Source organism: Tachysurus vachellii, chromosome 11 (genome assembly GCF_030014155.1).
Source record: "Tachysurus vachellii isolate PV-2020 chromosome 11, HZAU_Pvac_v1, whole genome shotgun sequence".
Classification (NCBI taxonomy): domain Eukaryota; kingdom Metazoa; phylum Chordata; class Actinopteri; order Siluriformes; family Bagridae; genus Tachysurus; species Tachysurus vachellii.
In genome coordinates this window covers 21,923,120-21,942,169 of record NC_083470.1, presented here as the reverse complement: position 1 = coordinate 21,942,169, position 19,050 = coordinate 21,923,120, and the positions used below count along the sequence as shown (strand labels likewise).

General features: G+C 40.3%; 2 protein-coding genes across 3 annotated transcripts in view; both read right to left on the bottom strand.

The window, feature by feature from the left end:
- mfsd2al2 (major facilitator superfamily domain containing 2a-like 2) overlaps positions 1-12,723 on the bottom strand; it is a 13,625-nt gene extending 902 nt beyond the window's left edge. Inside the window, exons 1-13 of the mRNA XM_060881392.1 lie at positions 12,526-12,723; positions 9,926-10,045; positions 7,940-8,064; positions 7,663-7,795; positions 6,749-6,827; positions 6,421-6,584; positions 4,499-4,589; positions 4,188-4,309; positions 3,649-3,732; positions 2,126-2,209; positions 1,777-1,889; positions 1,283-1,426; positions 792-968 (exon numbers count right to left, since the gene is read on the bottom strand). Coding sequence (XP_060737375.1) covers positions 792-968; positions 1,283-1,426; positions 1,777-1,889; positions 2,126-2,209; positions 3,649-3,732; positions 4,188-4,309; positions 4,499-4,589; positions 6,421-6,584; positions 6,749-6,827; positions 7,663-7,795; positions 7,940-8,064; positions 9,926-10,045; positions 12,526-12,627 — 1,538 coding nt within the window. The 5' untranslated portion in view covers positions 12,628-12,723. The remainder of the gene's footprint in view (positions 1-791; positions 969-1,282; positions 1,427-1,776; positions 1,890-2,125; positions 2,210-3,648; positions 3,733-4,187; positions 4,310-4,498; positions 4,590-6,420; positions 6,585-6,748; positions 6,828-7,662; positions 7,796-7,939; positions 8,065-9,925; positions 10,046-12,525) is intronic.
- A 511-nt stretch (positions 12,724-13,234) lies between these two features.
- fam110a (family with sequence similarity 110 member A) lies at positions 13,235-18,728 on the bottom strand. Of its 2 annotated transcripts, XM_060881881.1 has the most exons (2): positions 18,514-18,728; positions 13,235-15,336 (listed from the first exon to the last, which is right to left on the bottom strand). In XM_060881881.1, the coding sequence occupies exons 1-2, from the start codon at positions 18,685-18,687 to the stop codon at positions 13,981-13,983; spliced, it is 1,530 nt and encodes a 509-aa protein (XP_060737864.1). In that variant the 5' UTR covers positions 18,688-18,728; the 3' UTR covers positions 13,235-13,980. The 2 variants fall into 2 exon arrangements, with proteins under 2 accessions (XP_060737864.1, XP_060737865.1); XM_060881882.1 differs by lacking the exon at positions 18,514-18,728 and having other exon boundaries at positions 13,235-15,552.
- Between the last annotated feature and the right edge of the window lie 322 nt (positions 18,729-19,050).

Here is a 19,050-nt window from a genome sequence, read left to right as displayed (position 1 = left end):
ATACTGCCGATTTTTTTTATGATGAAAAAACAAATCCATCTTCATCACAGCTGTATCACGTGCAAAAACGGACTGGAATTTGCATTCTAAACAGTTCAAACAGTCAGATCTATTGGAAATCTATAGGAACTTGTTGATTCGCATACGTGTACGTAGGTAAGTATATGTTTACACATATAGTCACACATATATGTAAAAGTTGCCCTAAAAATGTATAATTTATCCTTTGCAGGATTGTGACTATTTTTACTCAGATGAATCCGTGCTCATTTGTTACCAGTAACCATAATTATTTTTGTAGTGCTCTTGTGTTGGAAAGTCAGTAAGAGACGCAACTTTATATGAGCAGTTTTGGTAGGATTTCATCTCATGCTCGTCTCACCCTAAGATCATTATTGCTAAAAGCTGAACTGCACCTTTAAAGATGCCATTCTTTCTGATTTCAAACTGAATGGATATAACTAGCTCTTTAGTCTAAATAAAGGTATAAAGGCAGCATATATTTTTGTTTACAGTTGCTAGCTAAATTTAACCTCAATTAAAAATATATTTAATTAATCTACAGGACACGTAGATAACTTTCATTATAACTGTACAGGACATGTGTATCAGGAGCACCCAACAATTCTGGCTAGCTGTGTTTTTTGTTCTGTTTGTCACAGAGACTGTTGTGTATTTGTAGAGCCTTTGATTGTCTAACATCTGTGTGTAGTCTGTAGACAGAACCAGTATTTGAACATTTACATGCCAACCCATTGTGATGAAGCATAGCCATAACCCCATTTCATTACCTCATTTCTTTTTGGTCTTTCTGAAGGCTCAGGCGCTGCATCTCATTGATGGGGTAGAGATAGAAGAAGACCAGACCAACCAGCAATAGGACGATGGGAATCGGTGCCAAAAGCAGGCGTAATGCCAAGATAACTCCTCCGCTGTGGCTGCATGCTCCTGTTTTATAACCTGTCAGGCTTTGAGGAACAGAATGTGAAATGTACTGTTGTAGTGTTTATACTGACCCACTCATGCAGACTCATCTAGTTCCCTACTGCTTGCAAGGTTTGATATTGTATTTCTTACTAGTTTAATAACTGTGGGGAAAAACTGTGTTCCCATTCATTCATTGTATACGAGGGAGATTATTTTCCTTGCCTTGATCAGATACTGAGAAACACTAGTACACTTACTTGAGCCTCATCAAATGGAAAAAGAGCCTGACTGTCCCTTTAAACAAGCCTGCTACTGTACTGCTGCTGTGTGTGTGTGTTTATGTGTGATGACTCACTGTAGTGTCATGGTGGATATGCCAGCAGAGAAGCCTCCTCCGAGCTTGTTACAGAAGCAGTAGCAGGAGAAAAACAACGGCTCCATCGCCCTGCAGCAAGGGTTTGCAACCATGAACTCATCCACCACGTCTGGCAACATGGACCTTGAGAAACATACACGTGATCCATATTCATAATGATATCATCAGATCATTTCTGTTAAGCATGCATTTGTCTCACTGCAGTCTTCAATTACAAGATTACTATTTGATTATTGTTTTGCTAAGAACAGGATGCAAGACCACCAGGTTTTTATCAGCATTTAGAATGCTTCACTGGATGGCTTTAATATCCAATTTTTATTACGTCAACGCAAGATGCATTCAAACAGTTCGACAAAGGCCTGAACAGAAGCACTAAATGATGGACACAACGTCCCACTGTTTAGTAGCTCACTGCTCTGGTTAAAAAACGAATAAGGAGGAATGTTGACTAGATCTTTGGCTATACACACCATGGTAACAAGAGGAGCGTAGCTACACTGGTGCCAACCAGAACGCACATGATCATGTAGACAGGGAAGTTTTCAGAGACAGACACTAGGACTATCATAACAGGAATAAAGAGCTGTTGAAAAATAATGAGAGTTATTGAGGTGGACATATGTCAAGCCAAAAAGGAACGGAAATCTAAAACAGTACAATAAATTAATCAATGTATAATATAAAATAATAATCAAAATAAATTACAGCAGTAAACAGCAGCATTGTTGTTAACCATTTCTCCTCTTTCATCATCAATTTGCCTTTCCTGCAATTCAAAAAACTCTTCAACATCATCAGATCTAAAGGGTTTGAACTCACAGGTAGGCCGATAAAGAGAGTTTTCTTCTTTCCCAACCTCAATAGAATCATCTGCCACAATGGCACCGATACTGTAGCTGAAACCTAGAGACAACAAAAATACAACCACAGAACAACATTTACAGTTTATATCAGTCTCAATTTAGTTTTTCAAGTTTACTCTACTGTAATCACTGACTTCAATTCAAACTGCTGTATGTCCATCCATCTATTTTATGTTCCACTCATTCTACACAGGGTCAAGCGTGAACCTGGAGTCTGCCTCAGAGGCTCAGGGCGCAAAGAGGGGAACGCCATGGATGGAGTGTACACATTATTCACAGACTACAAACAATTTAGAGATACAATGCATGTCTTTAGATTGGGGAGGAAACCAGAGTACTCAGAGGAAACCCCTGTATCATGGGAAAATTGGGAGAATGGAGAGAATCAAGCCCTCAACCCAAAAAATTGATATGTAATTATTTTTACTCTAAATTAAAATCTTCCACAATTTGCATGGATTTCTGTGATGAAATACAGTCAGACAGTAGGGAAATGTTTAAGCAGACTTCACTTCATGTTACGGGTCCATCGTCTCCTTCGGTTTGTTTTCCAGACTCTATCCAGTGACTCAACAGTCACTGTCCATGGCAACTCTTACAACCACCACAAAATTTTAGCATTGCAGTTTGCACACACTGACACCATATCTTCTTGTCTTGTCTCATATCCTATGTCTGTGTAATCATAAATGCTGTTGTAATGTCTGTCTCTCGTCTGTATAATATGTGTCTACTGTCACTGTCTGATCCTGCTGCAGTTTGTTTGTTGCAGTGTATTTTCTGCTGTTTAATGTTAATTCCTGGGAGCACAATCCATAGGCAGAAAAATGTTTCTGATGTACACAACTGTCCTTTATAATTTAACTTATCACAGGACAGTTTCTTATTCCTTTGCAAGAACATTTTCATTGTAAGAGCAATTTTTCGTTGAGCTTTCTGAGTTTTATGGGGTCTCCACTCCCAAAGAAATGGTTTCTGCTTGTAACGTTTTTGGAACACTTTTGTGCTTGATACATTCCTTAATACAGAATATCACTACTAAAAAAGAGCCAAACAATACTTGCTCAGTTCGATATGGTGCTGTATGGTGCCCACTTATGCAGCTGACAAACTGTTAGCAACAAGCAGGCTGCATTCAGTAATTACAGTATATACAAGTGACACATTTGCCTCACACCTCCAGGGTTGGGGTTCAGTGCCTTCTGTGTGAAGTTTGCATGTTCTCCCCATGCCTTGGGGGTTTCCTCTGGGTTCTCCAGTTTCCTCCACCAGTCCAAAGGCATGCACTGCAGGCTGATTGGAATAACTAAATTTCCGTAGTGTGTTATTGTGTGTGCTGGGGAGCCGTGGTATAGACTGGCATCCTGTCCAGGGTGTAACCTGCCTTATGGCCAGTGTCACCTGGCATAGGCTCTAGGTTACACGTGACCCAGTAGGATAAGCAGTGTGGAGAATGGATGGAAGCTCATTGACACTTACCAATATAGCCAACATGAAATACTGGAACTGAGCTCCCAATCCTGCCACATGGATGCAGAACAAAGCAAAGTTTCCTAAAGCCATCTGAAAGGTGACAGTTTCAATAAAGTGTCAAATGAAAGTTCTTATATGAGGTAATATTATGTGTAAAGAAATCTGTGTAAGGAAATTCTCACTCTTATTACTTGTATTGTGAGGGATGGTGATATTGTCTCTCCTGTCAATCATATAGACCCTAGCCAATAAATGGTGTCTAGGAGGTCATTTGTGTGAAAGAGGGTGGCTAGTATTTTCCTGGCTGATTAAAGATTTTAACAGTACTTGATAGCTACTCCTTAGCTATTACTACTGAATCCGATGTGTTTTATTTTGAGTAATTTGATGTAATGGCTGTATGCTATAATACTTCTGCAATGCTTTACTTATTACTTATTATGTTATAATCTCATTACTATTGTTATTTAGTAGCATATGCCGCTCCATCCATGGACTGCTACACTACTACTACTACTCTGATCTGCTTGTGCAAATGCCCTGACCTGGAAAGCAATAGAGGTGAACAGGAAGCCAAGCACCAGTCGCTGATACGAGACCTGGCCAACCATTTTCTTCAGATCAGCAAGGCATGACGATCGTCTCTCTATCTCAATGTCTGCAGACCCTAAATAAAGCACAGTGTCAGACGGACAAAACAAGCAGCAACCTTTAATGCAAACAGAAAGTGACTTCGCTGCAGGAATATTAAGCAGCTGGTCTGGTTGGTTTACATGACCACATGAAAGGATGACCTGCGAGACATTGTCAGAGACAGTAAGATGAAATACCTCAGAATTGTGAATAGCACACTAACCACTTTGTTCTCTCACTCCCAGAAAGAGCACCATACAGCAGAGGAAGAAGAGAGCACCCAGGAACAGAGCTGAAGTCATGAAGGCGGCTCGCTGACGAGGAACACACACACACACTTACTACACACGTACATAAATAACCTGCTTAGCAGTCCACCGACTGATATGCAAAATTTGTCCATGTGTGGAAAGAGTGCATCATCGGAGGTGATTGATTCACAGCACATCAGTGATAATGACATGTTGGTACAGCATCTTTGCTGGGGTTTTTGTCACTGCAGGGTTGAGATACAGTCCACCAACTAAAAATATCCTTCCTACAGCAGTGTTGACCACAGATAAGGCATGGATAATAAACACTTTGGAGGGAAAATGCAAGCTCTAGTCTCTAGCACTTTTGAATGCTCGATTCTGATTGATTATCTCTAAGCAGTAGCTCTGAGGGCCGGGGTTATATTAATACACTCGTTCTAATATTATTATATTATAATATACTAATATACTATTATTATTGTTTCTGTAGTAAAAACTCACACAGGGACTTATTTCAGATGCTAAATGCTTTTAAAATGTGTGCATAAATTGTTAATATGGTAAAACATCTGTCAGTGCTGTTAGGAACAGAGGTGAAACTGTAGGATTTCTAAAACGAAAGGTCTAAGGTTGGCTGACTTTGTGGTTAGTAACAGTTACAGCAAGCTTAATTTTCAATTCTTAAGTAAAAGAAACAGGAGGCTGTTAAACTAACAAATGTTTATAGCTGGGAACTGAATAATTTAGTGGAACTAGCATGGCATTAAATATATTCCTAAGCAGAGAAATTGCTGTAGTGTGGAGAAATGAAACTCTATGCAATGCACTTAAAAAAATAAACAGGGACAGAATAGTGGGATGTGAGATGCGTCTCAATCAACTCCCTAGTTCAACAGTCAGAGCACTGATCAGGGAGTTGATGATTTTAAGGGCTGTCTCTCACAATCACAAAATCCTTTCAAGCCACTAGAACATTCGATCCCTAAAAAAATCAATGCAAAATGAATCATTGCTCACTATGTTCCCTTACTGGAAATGGGAAATTTCAATTATTTGAAATTCTATATACAGTTTGTTTAAAAAAAAACAACACTAGCTAGCATACAATCTTGCTTAAAGTACAATGGCAAAACCTGTGATTAAGCTCACAAATTTATATGACAATTAAAATTAAATACTTTATGTGTTTTGGTGTTTTGGTGACTGATGTGGAAATTAAAACATTGCTGAAAATTGAGTCAACAGTGTCCCAGTGTGTAGTGAGACACTTACAAGTGCCCCAACTCGTGTACGCAATATACTTATTCACAAACTAGGGAGCCGACCGAGACAAAGCTGTGGACTGACAATTAATGGATCTTAAAGAGTTGTGGGTTCTCAGCTCCTGAATAATGTGGAATCCAGTCTGAAAGGGGAAACCTTTTTTGGGGCTATTTTGCCAAAGGTGAACCAGAAGAAACCTTAAGGGTTCTTGATTTCACAAGGAGATCTGGGGCAACTACAAGTGGAAATAATGGACAGTCATATGTTTCTCCCCCTATACCCAAACCCCACTTATTAACATTAACATGAATTTTGTTGCCATTTGTATTTGCCGCAGGAACATTTGATTTGTATAGAAACAAGATAAGGTCTAGGAACTTGCTGTTAAATCTATAGCTAGTTATAGATTTAGTGTGTGTAGATATCTTACTAACAATGCTACCAGTGAAACCACACCAGGGAACTAGATGATGAGAGTAGAGCAACTTCAGATGAAAAAATTTAAATAAAACTATCACTCAAATTATATATATAAATATACATTTTGTATTGAAGATACATATGTGATTGAAGTCTATTGTTGCTTATTGTAAGCACTACGGTGCGAGTGTGTGTTCAGTAGTTATACCGTGTTCTGTAGAGAAGCAACGGAGGGAGACGGGGTGGTGAATGCGAGCTCAACATTATTATCCGTGTCCATGCAGGAGTTCTCTCTTTCTGCGTTGTACACTCTCAACACCTGCCCCTGCATCACAGCAGCCAGTAGCATCGACAACACCTCCGCACTCATTCCTGTGAGAGCGAGAGAAAGAGAAAGAAAGAGATCCAAGCTGTTAAACTATGGAAATTCACTCCACTATTAACTATTTCATTCCATTTGCTATCAGATATCCATTGGATTGGAAACCCAGCCTAAAACCCAGTACAGTACCACATGGTGTCTGAAAAGCTCTTACTGTAAGCCGTAGCTGAATCTCTGTCCCTCTTGCTTCCTCCCAGAAACATATTAAGTGACATATATGGGACATGATAGCACTGCAGAGATAACAGGATGTGATTATATGAACATTGGTCAGGATGCGAGACTTCGAAGTTTAGATTGCAGAGGAATAAAATCAGACTGAACGTATTGTTAGAGGAAATCAGTGTTAATTTGTGTGATATGGTCAACCAAATTCCTCCAGCCCACTACAGCCTCTCTAGCTTTCTCTTTATTGAAGGCAATTTAAAAACTACAACTTAGCATGCAAGCAGCAAACCTCAAAACCATCTACTCAGAAGAATTTCATGTCTTTGAAAACTATTATTTTACATCTGACTGCACTGATACTGGAGACTCCTTCCAACAAGGTGAAACATCTAAAAGGGCTTTCGCTCTTTTGGAAAGTTTCTCCAGTTTGAATATTAATCACATTATTGTTCAGTTCAGTTCAATATATATTACAATCATAAAAAGGCACTCAGAAGGCGACTTCTTTTAATTTTATAGAAATACAATAATATACTAGTCTAGTCATCCAACCATCCATTTTCTGCAGCACTTATCCTACACACAGTCATTGGGAACTTTTATTACAAGGGACAAGGCAGGGGACATTCTGGACAGGGTGACAAGCCATCTCAGGGCACTATCACTCACATACATTCACAAAATACACATACCTTTGACTGGGGTAGGAAATATACAAGTTCCACACAAACATACAAAAAGGTGGAAATCCAGCCACCAATCCTGGAGGTGTGAGGCAAACATGCTTTAGCAGAGAATAAAATATATACAAATGCCAGACACCTTTTTCCAAATTCTTTATTCTGGTCACTTTTTTTGTAAAGATACCAAGAATTAAATGTGATATAGAGAAGGTCATACACTCATTAGAGTCTCGAAGAGACAGCTGATGATGAGGTACCAGGGCACACCAACCGAGGAGCTGTCTGCAGCATGTGGGATGAACCAGAGGAAGACATAAGACAAAATGCCCAGTGGCATGGACAAAACTGACCTAAGGTACAAAGAGACTGTTATAACATTAACACAGCCCAACGCTAACATAGATGACAGATCTTCAGCATAAAAGTCTAATTGTTCAGCATGAAAGTCTAACACAGAATTTTGTTGAAAACTCTCCATCTAAATCCCCACCCACCAAGGGAGGAGCTTGCCTATTGGGGTTCGCCCACTCCTGCTCACCAGGTACCCAATGAGAGGGTCGGTTACTGCGTCCCATACCCGAGTGACAAACAAGATCAGAGAGACGTAGAACGCCTCCATCTATAAAAGACACAGATAAAGAGAATAAAGAACAAACACTGAACATTCCAACTACATTTGTCCAGTAAAGTCCAGAATGCAGTGATATTTAAATTAGAGTCCTTTTCCAGCACCAGTATTTATACTGTATAATTTTTCTTTTGCTTAAAACGTTAACTTTTACTATAAAAAATTTGGAAATCATTTTTGAAAGATGGGAAGATGAATACAGTTCCTACCCAAATGCTACTGGGTACAACAACTGCTGGTTAAATAATTTCTTCTTGTAGTCATGTAGAGTGATTAGCTACTTGTACATTTCATGTTTAGCAATTCTAAAAAAAAATAATAAAAAAAAAAATCAAAGATCTTGGTCATGTGATAAATTTTGTATTTATTTGACCAATTTCTATCATAACAGCTAGCACATTTTAGCACATTAATAGGGGCATATTATTACACTGTCAGTTATCATGCTAGCAAACTTTAAATTATGCTAGCTAGAGTTAGCTTTTTTACTGTAAACCGTGACTAATTTATCATCAGCAGTCAAAACAATTTGAGCTGCTTACTGTTCTACATCTTTTCACACACAGAATAAATGTGGATGATTAAGTATTGCACAGGCCCTCAGAGGCTCATAAATGTTTTAGAATCCGGTCTGAGTGAGTAGTTAGTCTAAACGAGATAGATACTCCTCTGAGGTTTGAGGAGGTTTGGAAAAGTGAGTCTGTGATGGAGAATGTGAATGTAGTACATATTTTCCTGCACAAATGAAGTGTAAGTTAATTTTAAGTAAATTTAATTTCAGTAAATTTGTGACATAATTACAGTGCAATTAAATTCTTTTCTTTGCATATTCTAGCTTGCTAGGAAGCTGAGCACAAAGTCTGCCATGACACAGCACCCTGGAGTTGTGCTGTGTCTCGAAGGTCCCGTAGTGTCAATTTGGTGGTGCTGGGGATGGAACCCCATCCTTCTGAACAACAACCTAGTATAAGTGTAAGATGTGATATTAAATGTTTATTTACACTAATCATAAAATGATTTATGATTAGAATATATAGTAGTAGAATATTATTACATGATAATGTAAACCAATAAGATCTATCAATGTCTCTCAAAATGTCCGAAAACATTTATTCAGTATTGTCAAAATGTCTATATCTTGGATTCACTTTTCTCAAACATGTCCTGGTCAGACAAATCTACATCAGGATTTACTATCAGAAATTCAAGGTAGTGATGATGCACATGGGACCAAAGCAATATGACAAGCTTTATAAAAGCTACAAGGTTTGACGAGTTACTTGCTCTAAGATGCTTTTCTGCTCACCACGACTGTAAAGAGTCCATATTTGTGTTACTGTAGGCTTCCTGTCAGCTATGGACATTCAAGTTAATTCAGTTCCATCAAATTTAATTGTATAGATGTCTGAAAATTGGATATTGATGAGCATTAATGGACAAAATGTATTTACAAATTATATAAAACCAGCATATAAATGTTAGATTTGGATTTTATAATGGATATTTCTCCTATGATTAAAAAAAACGAGTTCTTGAATAATCAGTATAAATTTTTTTTTCAAAATATTGCTTTAGTGGAAGAGGGAAACCATAGTCCACATATACTCCACACCATTGTTTGACTTCATCACATCACAGCTTTTAGCAGCTGTTCATAAATAATAAATGCAAAACCATTCCAGCGATTTCGGGAAGCAATGAGCTGAAAAACATTTTTTGGCAACAGACCATCAGAGAGAATGTAGCCGTACGTTATGAGACAGGAATCAACAAGTGAACATAGAATGGCTTTCGCTTTAGAGCATAAAATAATGCTGAGAAGGGTCAACGTTTGAGATGATACTTTTCTTACTTGCACTACATCCAGTAAAAATATCTGAAAGGAGAAGCCCAAGGCAATGTTTGTTGCCTGATATGGAATTCCCCCAACAGCGTAGCACAGCTTTGTGGCCAGACGGATTCCTGTAGGGTTCTATTAAAGAAAAGAGAACATTACAACATCACATATAATGAAGCCTACAGGGTGTGACGGTTTCTCACATGAAAGATATGTGTAGGGGAGAAACTATATTGTCTCAATAAACAACTTAATGATAGGAACTTAAAAAAACAAAACGAGTTCAAGTGGGGTGGAATATATATTTATATATGTATATATAATTCAGAATTCTACGGGAGCAGAATCTTTTCTGGAAAATAAACAATTTTTAATAATAAATTAAACTTAAAATTGATTTTTTTTTTTTTTAAAAATCTCTACATCATGACTTTTACATGGCTACATTTTCCTGGTTTCAGACTACGGTGTGATTTATGCAACAAGAACAAAATTCAACAAAATAGAATGGAATGAACTAAAAGAAAAAACTGAAGCAAATCCCAATATGGCTATACATTTAGTTATTTATGTGTCACAAAATTCAGCTAGTAAAAGGAGTAGTAAGTGTTTAAGTGTTGCTATAAGCTTTTCCATCATGTTGAGGCTTTAAATTTAAAACCTTTTTCCCCAGGTTCAGCTTAGGGAACAGCAAGTTAAATAATTTCCTCTGATCACAGATTGTAATGTCCATTTTTTCCCAAAATGAAAGATGAGAACATGATAATGTTAGTCTAGGGGCACGGTCGCTTAGTGGTTAGCACGTACGCCTCACACCTCCAGGGTCGGGGTTCGATTCCCGCCTCCACCTTGTGTGTGGAGTTTGCATGTTCTCCGTGCCTCGGGGGTTTCCTCCGGGTACTCCGGTGGTCCAAAGACATGCATGGTAGGTTGATTGGCATCTCTGGAAAATTGTCCCTAGTGTGTGAGTGCGTGAGTGAATGAGAGTGTGTGTGTGTGCCCTGCGATGGGTTGGCACTCCGTCCAGGGTGTATCCTGCCTTGATGCCCAATGATGCCTGAGATAGGCACAGGCTCCCCGTGACCCGAGGTAGTTCGGATAAGCGGTAGAAGATGAATGAATGAATGTTAGTCTATAATGACACACTTGCTCTCACATTCATGAACAATAACAGAACCAGTGCTAAGTATTATAATTCTGTAAAAATGTAAATTACAGCATGGGATGATAATGATGATGATTATAATAATAATATAATGTCATAATGAGTACGGATTATACAAATATTTATACACAGTTTGTCCATTCATGTTGCATGTATACTGTAGGATGTTAGTCCTTTGCAGGGCACCGTGCACATACTGCCACACCTAGGGGCAATTTAATGCAGCTAGTCTAGCTACTTGGGGAAAAAATAAAAAAATAAACGGATGAGAACAAACAAAAATGTGTATGTAGTATGTACTGATTAACACTTCAGTCTGTCATGTCATGTATCCTGTTTAATATTCATTCATTTTCTACCGCTTATCCGAACTACCTCGGGTCGCGGGGAGCCTGTGCCTATCTCAGGCGTCATCGGGCATCAAGGTGGGATACACCCTGGACAGAGTGCCAACCCATTGCAGGGCACACACACACACTCTCATTCACTCACACAATCACACACTACGGACAATTTTCCAGAGATGCCAATCAACCTACCATGCATGCCTTTGGACCGGAGGAGGAAACCCCCGAGGCACGGGGAGAACATGCAAACTCCACACACACAAGGCAGAGGCGGGAATCGAACCCCCAACCCTGGAGGTGTGAGGCGAACGTGCTAACCACTAAGCCACCGTGCCTCCCTGTTTAATCTTCAATAAAAAATTATTATTTCTACTGCCTTCTGTCTTTCACTGTGTGTTTTGTGTAGCTCTGCCATTTATGGTCCTGAACATACTCTGTTTAATTTCACGGTGTACTGCACCAGCTGTATACGGTTAAAATAATAATAAAAGCTTCTTGACTTATCATTTTGATGCCAGATTGGACATTCATTCATTTTCTACCGCTTATCCGAACTACCTCGGGTCACGGGGAGCCTGTGCCTATTTCAGGCGTCATCGGGCATCAAGGCAGGATACACCCTGGACGGAGTGCCAACCCATTGCAGGGCACACACACTCTCATTCACTCACACAATCACACACTACGGACAATTTTCCAGAGATGCCAATCAACCTACCATGCATGTCTTTGGACCGGAGGAGGAAACCGGAGTACCTGGAGGAAACCCCCAAGGCACGGGGAGAACATACAAGGTGGAGGCGGGAATCGAACCCCGACCCTAGAGGTGTGAGGCGAACGTGCTAACCACTAAGCCTCCGTGCCCACCAGATTGGACAAACAAAGGATATTTGAGATGCTATGACATCGCATTTTCATGATATCTCACTCTACTTCATTCCAACAAATTCAACTGGTTTGTTGAAGTGGAACTACCAATTTATTTATTTATTTACATCTGATTACAATACTAATGCATTTTTTTTCCTTCACCATACTCAGAAATCACCTAAAGTAAAGGTAAAACCCAACTCCCAGTTAACCAGAGAACATGAGGCACTTACATAAGTCTCTCTGTCTTTCTCATCTGGTTCAGTCTCAGTGCTGGAAGAAATCGATTCTTTCCATGACTGCAGCTTATTCAGTACTGCTTCAGCCAGAGTCATACTAGTAACCTTTATTAAATGAAAACTTGTGTCTGATAAACTTCAGGAACTTTCTAGAAGCAGTTACGTTCCACCTCAAGCCAAGACCATACATGGATTTTCTATACTCTTGGGAGGAGTGAAATTTAAGATCTCACAGTACTTTCCTGTTCCAACACCTGCTAATCCCTGACACTCTAACCAACAACAAAAAAAATACCCTAACCTGCCATAAGGTTAGATTTACCAAAGCCAGAAAATATAATCAAAATTCGTCTCATTGGGTCGGATTCTCAATGGAACATATACACATAGAATCAAAAGTTTCTTTTAAGTGTTTCTATTTTTGTACTTCTGTCTTGTATGTAGAATAGTACTGTACTGACAGGGACTCAGAAAAGAAAGGACTGGGTGTGTTCCTGTGCCATGTACAAAAGCTCAAATGTGAATGCACCCAATGTACTTTGCTTTTCCTGTCTGTAATAACAGGAAACAAAAAAAAAAAAAAACTGCTTGAATTCCAGTACATGCCATTTCCATACCAGTTACAGTTAAAGAAATCTCTCGCTGTGAAAATTTTCAGTGTGTTTAAAAAGTGCATCGACTGAGCCACAATAATTGTAAAATGTTTTCCAACCAATACTTGTTCATTTTATTTATTTGAATCATGACAATCCATTTGTCAACATGAATAATCTGTGCATCTGCATTTAAACATCTACACAGTTCACAGAGGACAAATATTATTAAGCAGATCCAGTAACACTAATCCAAATGCTTTTAACCGCAGACGAACACTTGAATGCAAAACATATATATTTTTGTTGTTTATACATTACAGAATCTCATATTGAAGGGAATAATACACATAAAATACAGTACATATATCAATAATATGTAGTTAACTGAATATATTTAATATACAGTTAGCAGCAGACATGGCATGAACCATGATTCTGATATCCTGGAGACTTTGTTCTCGTAGCTTCTCTCGTATAACCTGCAATAATCTAACCTAAGCCTGTAATAGACTCTAGAAGGTGCAGTCAATGGCTCAAAGCAAAGGTTAGCTTCTAGCTCATAAACAAATACGTATACTTCAGCGTTTCCTCCAAAGTAAGTCTCCGTCCCAGAGCAATGACACGCAGCATGATTGACAAGTGACCAGAGACACCCATCACTCCTGATTGGTTGGATGCTCCTGGTTGACGCGTTTTGCTCTGTAGCTGGTTGACAGGAGTCACAGAGACTCAGAGATGTAGGACTGTGAAAAGGAGTTCACAAACTATTCCCCCAAAGTGTTCTGATTTTAAAAACCATGTCCCCAAGCTGTTACTCCGCATGCAGAACCTTGGGCCACTTTGGTTTTACAAGCTAAACGTTAGCCACTTTTGTGCTGTCCTTGGTTTGGCGCATTCCATACAGCCACTTGATCACCCGTGCATTTCTTTCTATGACTGAAACGCCATAACTGGGCTTCTCATCTTTGGCTGCTTCTTCCTCCTCGTCTTCACCCCCCTCCCCTTCAGTGCACTCGGAGGCAGGAGCGCTAGCACTACGCAGGCGTGAGATAGATGCAATGTCCGAACCAGGTGTAAGCACTTCAAAGTCTGATGGTTCAAGGCCACAGTAGTTAAAGAAACGCTCGACTTCGGCACCAGCTCGGGAAAAGCGGTCGCTTACGTCAGATTTGGAGCGTGTTAGTGACCGTCGTTTCTTGGAGCAAACTGAGGACTTGTGGGTGACAGCAGGAGATGATGGTGGGAGGGGTTCCTGAGCTGAGGTGGGAAACACTTCTTGGTTTTGATCTTTTGGAGATTTAACTGGGGAAGGTAAGGCAGGTGATAACGGTTCGGCAGAGAATGGTGAAGCCTGAACTGGGCTAACAGGGGATTTCACAGGACTGGAGCTGTTCATGATGTCATGTCGGCTTTTGACAGGCTGAAGTGGCTGCGGTAGAGAGGAAGTCTGAGTGTATGGCCTGAGCAGCTGCAAAAGCTGCGAGTGGACGCGTTGCCCAGGGAGCTGTGCTCGGCACGGCTTTCTCATCTGCTGCATCACAACCTGAGGCCTCACGTCAACTCGCCGTACTGTTACTGAATAAGACCCATTAGCCGCAATGCCGTCTCCTGATATTTTCTTTTGTGCTGTTGGAGATGAACTGGATTTGACAAGAGACTCTTCGGCTGCACTCAAAGTCGAGGAGGGCAGCTCAAAGGCACTGCCTGCTGCAAAACCTTGACTTTTTCCAGGCACTTGCTTATGAAAACTATTGGATGGCTCAGATGTATCACAGACTCCATTAATCAGGCTATTCAGATGTTCTAAGTTAAGAGGCGGGGCTTCAGGTTTAGATATGACGTGAGAGGCCATTTTGCGGGTCGGCTGCGGTGCACCCGGCCGAAGCTGTGCGCTTGAAGGCATTAAGGGCTTTCGGATGATTGGCAGCTGCTTGTTCAGTACCACTTGCTGACTCTTAACGTACTTTGCCTTGTCAGCCTCCAGCCGCTCCACGGCACTCGGCTTGCGCGTTCCAGGAGAGGAGTCTGCGGTTTCAGGCATTTTTGCTAAACGACGCGGAGAAAGCCCAAGAGCGTCCACAGACATAACGGTAGTTTTTTCAGCAAACGGCTCCCCTTTTCTTCTGTTACTGGTTTGCATAAAAGCAGGCAAACAAGGCCTGCTGGCAGCAGAGATGGGGTAATGCAGGTCTCTGTGGTGTGTCTGTACCTGCAAACAAATATAAGAAATAACTATTAAAAAAAGTAAAAGTAAGATGGGGAGAGTAAGATGGGTATGAAAGTAGGGTTTCTATCACTTCTAATACATCATTTTATATCCATTTCATTTTATAATTGGTTTAATTTGGCTTTACACTACACAAATTCAAGCAGACCACAAAAAAGACCATTTGAAGAGGAAAAAAGGCAACAACTAAAACTTGTAAAAGCTTTTCCCTCACTGAGGACTACCTGTGATCATAGATCATAAATCGGGGTCTCGTTGCAATAAGGTTTGCTTTAAGATAATGTGGGATCACCTTTGTGCAAGATGCGCCCGCTTCACACGTCTCACAACAATCGCTCAAGTTTACACAGTCATGAGAAAAACAAAAAAAGACAGGCTGAAATGAGATGGAGCTCTGCAGAGAATGGTCAGGCCGCTCTAAGGCTAATAAGAAAGCTGTGGAAACTCAAACTCTCTTTACAAACACGGAGAGCAAAAAAGCATGTCAGAAAACACAACACACTCAGACACACGCACACACAGGCACGCACGCACGCACGCGGGCAGTCAGACATAAACATGCAGGCAGGTTTCTGTGGACATCAGTCATCTGTGGAATACAGAAAAACAACAAGGCCAGTCATGCCCGTGTGACTGACTGCATAACACTGATCTTGCTTCACAAATGATAATTGAACACTTATAGCAGCACTTTATGATAACATCTACTGAGGGAAATCTCACAGAATAGATGTACTTGATAGTGTAAAGTGCAGCTTGTTCGCTCCACCAACATTACAGGAAGGAATGCAGCGTGGGCTTCAGTAAGAGGGAACATGATCCCCAGCTTCAGAGCTTAGTGTGTGTGGGCTTGTTAATAAATGCTAACTATGTTACTCTGTACAGTCAGGGGGTTTCTGCTGCTACACACTATTAGATAAGCAGGTTTCTTTACCATTTAAACCAAAGATCTACCTGAGGACAAAGTGCAAAAAGAGCTCTCTCTCTCTCTCTCTCTCTGTGTGTGTGTGTGTCTCTCTCTCTGTGTGTGTGTCTCTCTGTCTGTCTGTCTGTCTGTCTCTGACTCTCTCTCTCTCTCTGTGTCTCTCTCTCTCTCTGTGTGTCTCTCTGTCTGTCCGTCTGTCTGTGACTCTCTCTCTCTCTCTGTGTCTCTCTATCTCTCTGACTGTCTCTCTGTGTGTGTGTGTGTCTCTCTCTCTGTGTGTGTGTGTGTGTCTGTCTCTCTCTCTCTCTGTCTGTCTGTCTCTCTGTGTGTGTCTCTCTCTCTCTGTCTCTTTCTTTCTGTCTGTCTATCTGCCCCCCTCCACTTACCATCACTTTCATATGTATTTCTTCTGTATATCATTATCTCACCTAATCTTCCTTGTAGATGCCCCATCCCCCTCTCCACCATCCTCTCTCTCTCTCTCTCTCTCTGGCCTGCTTCCTTCTTTCTACTATACAAGGAATAAGATATTTCTAGTCCTAACGTACTTACAGTAAAAGCAAAGGACAAAAATTCAAGACAGATTTCTCTGGAAAGATAAGACTTGTCTCTACACGATCCTGTGTGAAGACTGGATTGAAAGTAAAAGGCACTGAACTGACAGATGGACAAAAGTTCATGATATAACAATAGCACAATAAAGAATACAGTTTTTAAGTTTCCATTTGAACTGTTAAGATTAAAGCCACTCCTGAGACAGAACTGTGATCATCTTACCTGTGTAAAGGAATGACTGGACAGAGAAAAGACACATGTTCACACCACCATACTCTTACACATATACACCACCATACTCTTACACATACACACCACCATACTCTTACACATACACACCACCATACTCTTACACATACACACCACCATACTCTTACACATGCACACCACCATACTCTTACACATGCACACCACCATACTCTTACACATGCACACCACCATACTCTTACACATGCACACCACCATACTCTTACACATGCACACCACCATACTCTTACACATACACACCACCATACTCTTACACATACACACCACCATACTCTTACACATACACACCACCATACTCTTACACATACACACCACCATACTCTTACACATACACACCACCATACTCTTACACATACACACCACCATACTCTTACACATACACACCACCATACTCTTACACATACACACCACCATACTCTTACACATACACACCACCATACTCTTACACATACACACCACCATACTCTTACACATACACACCACCATACTCTTACACATACACACCACCATACTCTTACACATACACACCACCATACTCTTACACATACACACCACCATACTCTTACACATACACACCACCATACTCTTACACATACACACCACCATACTCTTACACATACACACCACCATACTCTTACACATACACACCACCATACTCTTACACATACACACCACCATACTCTTACACATACACACCACCATACTCTTACACATACACACCACCATACTCTTACACATACACACCACCATACTCTTACACATACACACCACCATACTCTTACACATACACACCACCATACTCTTACACATACACACCACCATACTCTTACACATACACACCACCATACTCTTACACATACACACCACCATACTCTTACACATACACACCACCATACTCTTACACATACACACCACCATACTCTTACACATACACACCACCATACTCTTACACATACACACCACCATACTCTTACACATACACACCACCATACTCTTACACATACACACCACCATACTCTTACACATACACACCACCATACTCTTACACATACACACCACCATACTCTTACACATACACACCACCATACTCTTACACATACACACCACCATACTCTTACACATACACACCACCATACTCTTACACATACACACCATCATACTCTTACACATACACACCATCATACTCTTACACATACACACCATCATACTCTTACACATACACACCATCATACTCTTACACATACACACCATCATACTCTTACACATACACACCACCATACTCTTACACATACACACCATCATACTCTTACACATACACATACACACCATCATACTCTTACACATACACACCACCATACTCTTACACATACACACCACCATACTCTTACACATACACACCTTTACAGACTCACCTGTGTGTGTGTGTGTGTGTGTGTGTGTGTGTGTGTGTGTGTGTGTGTGTGTGTGTGTGTGTGTGTGTGGCTGACAGGGTAATAATCCAGGAACTTCTCAGTCTCTTGTCGTGAAGTAAATATGTGACAAACTACAGCTAAACAATGTGTTGTGTATTCGTTATGTGTGTGCATATAACATGTGTCTATTTGCAATGGCAAGAAAGTAAAACTAGTCAAACCTGTTTGCCTTTGTAGTACTTAATATGCCCCACCCCTTTCACGGCTTGTCCAATCAGAAGCTCCCGCCCACACCAGGAAGTATTACAGGTCATATGACAGATCTGCAGGTTGCCTCTATGACAAATCCCTCCTCTGAGGTTTATGAAAAATAGTCTTTAAATATTCCTACTCAGAAAGCCTCAGCTCACTAATAAACTATCTACATTTAGAAAGAAAGCAAGTAAAAAACTAAATAAATAAAGGATCTGAATTCACAGGTAAATTGGTTTGAAACAACCAAAAAAAAAAAAATGAATAAAATCAAATCAAATTTTA

Coding starts and splice junctions, on each gene's coding strand:
- fam110a (XM_060881881.1), bottom strand. CDS start 18,687: ATGCACACACATAACGAATACACAACACATTGTTTAGCTGTAGTTTGT. Junction 15,337..18,513: donor ACACACACACACACACACAG/GTGAGTCTGTAA, acceptor ATTTGTTTGCAG/GTACAGACACACCACAGAGA.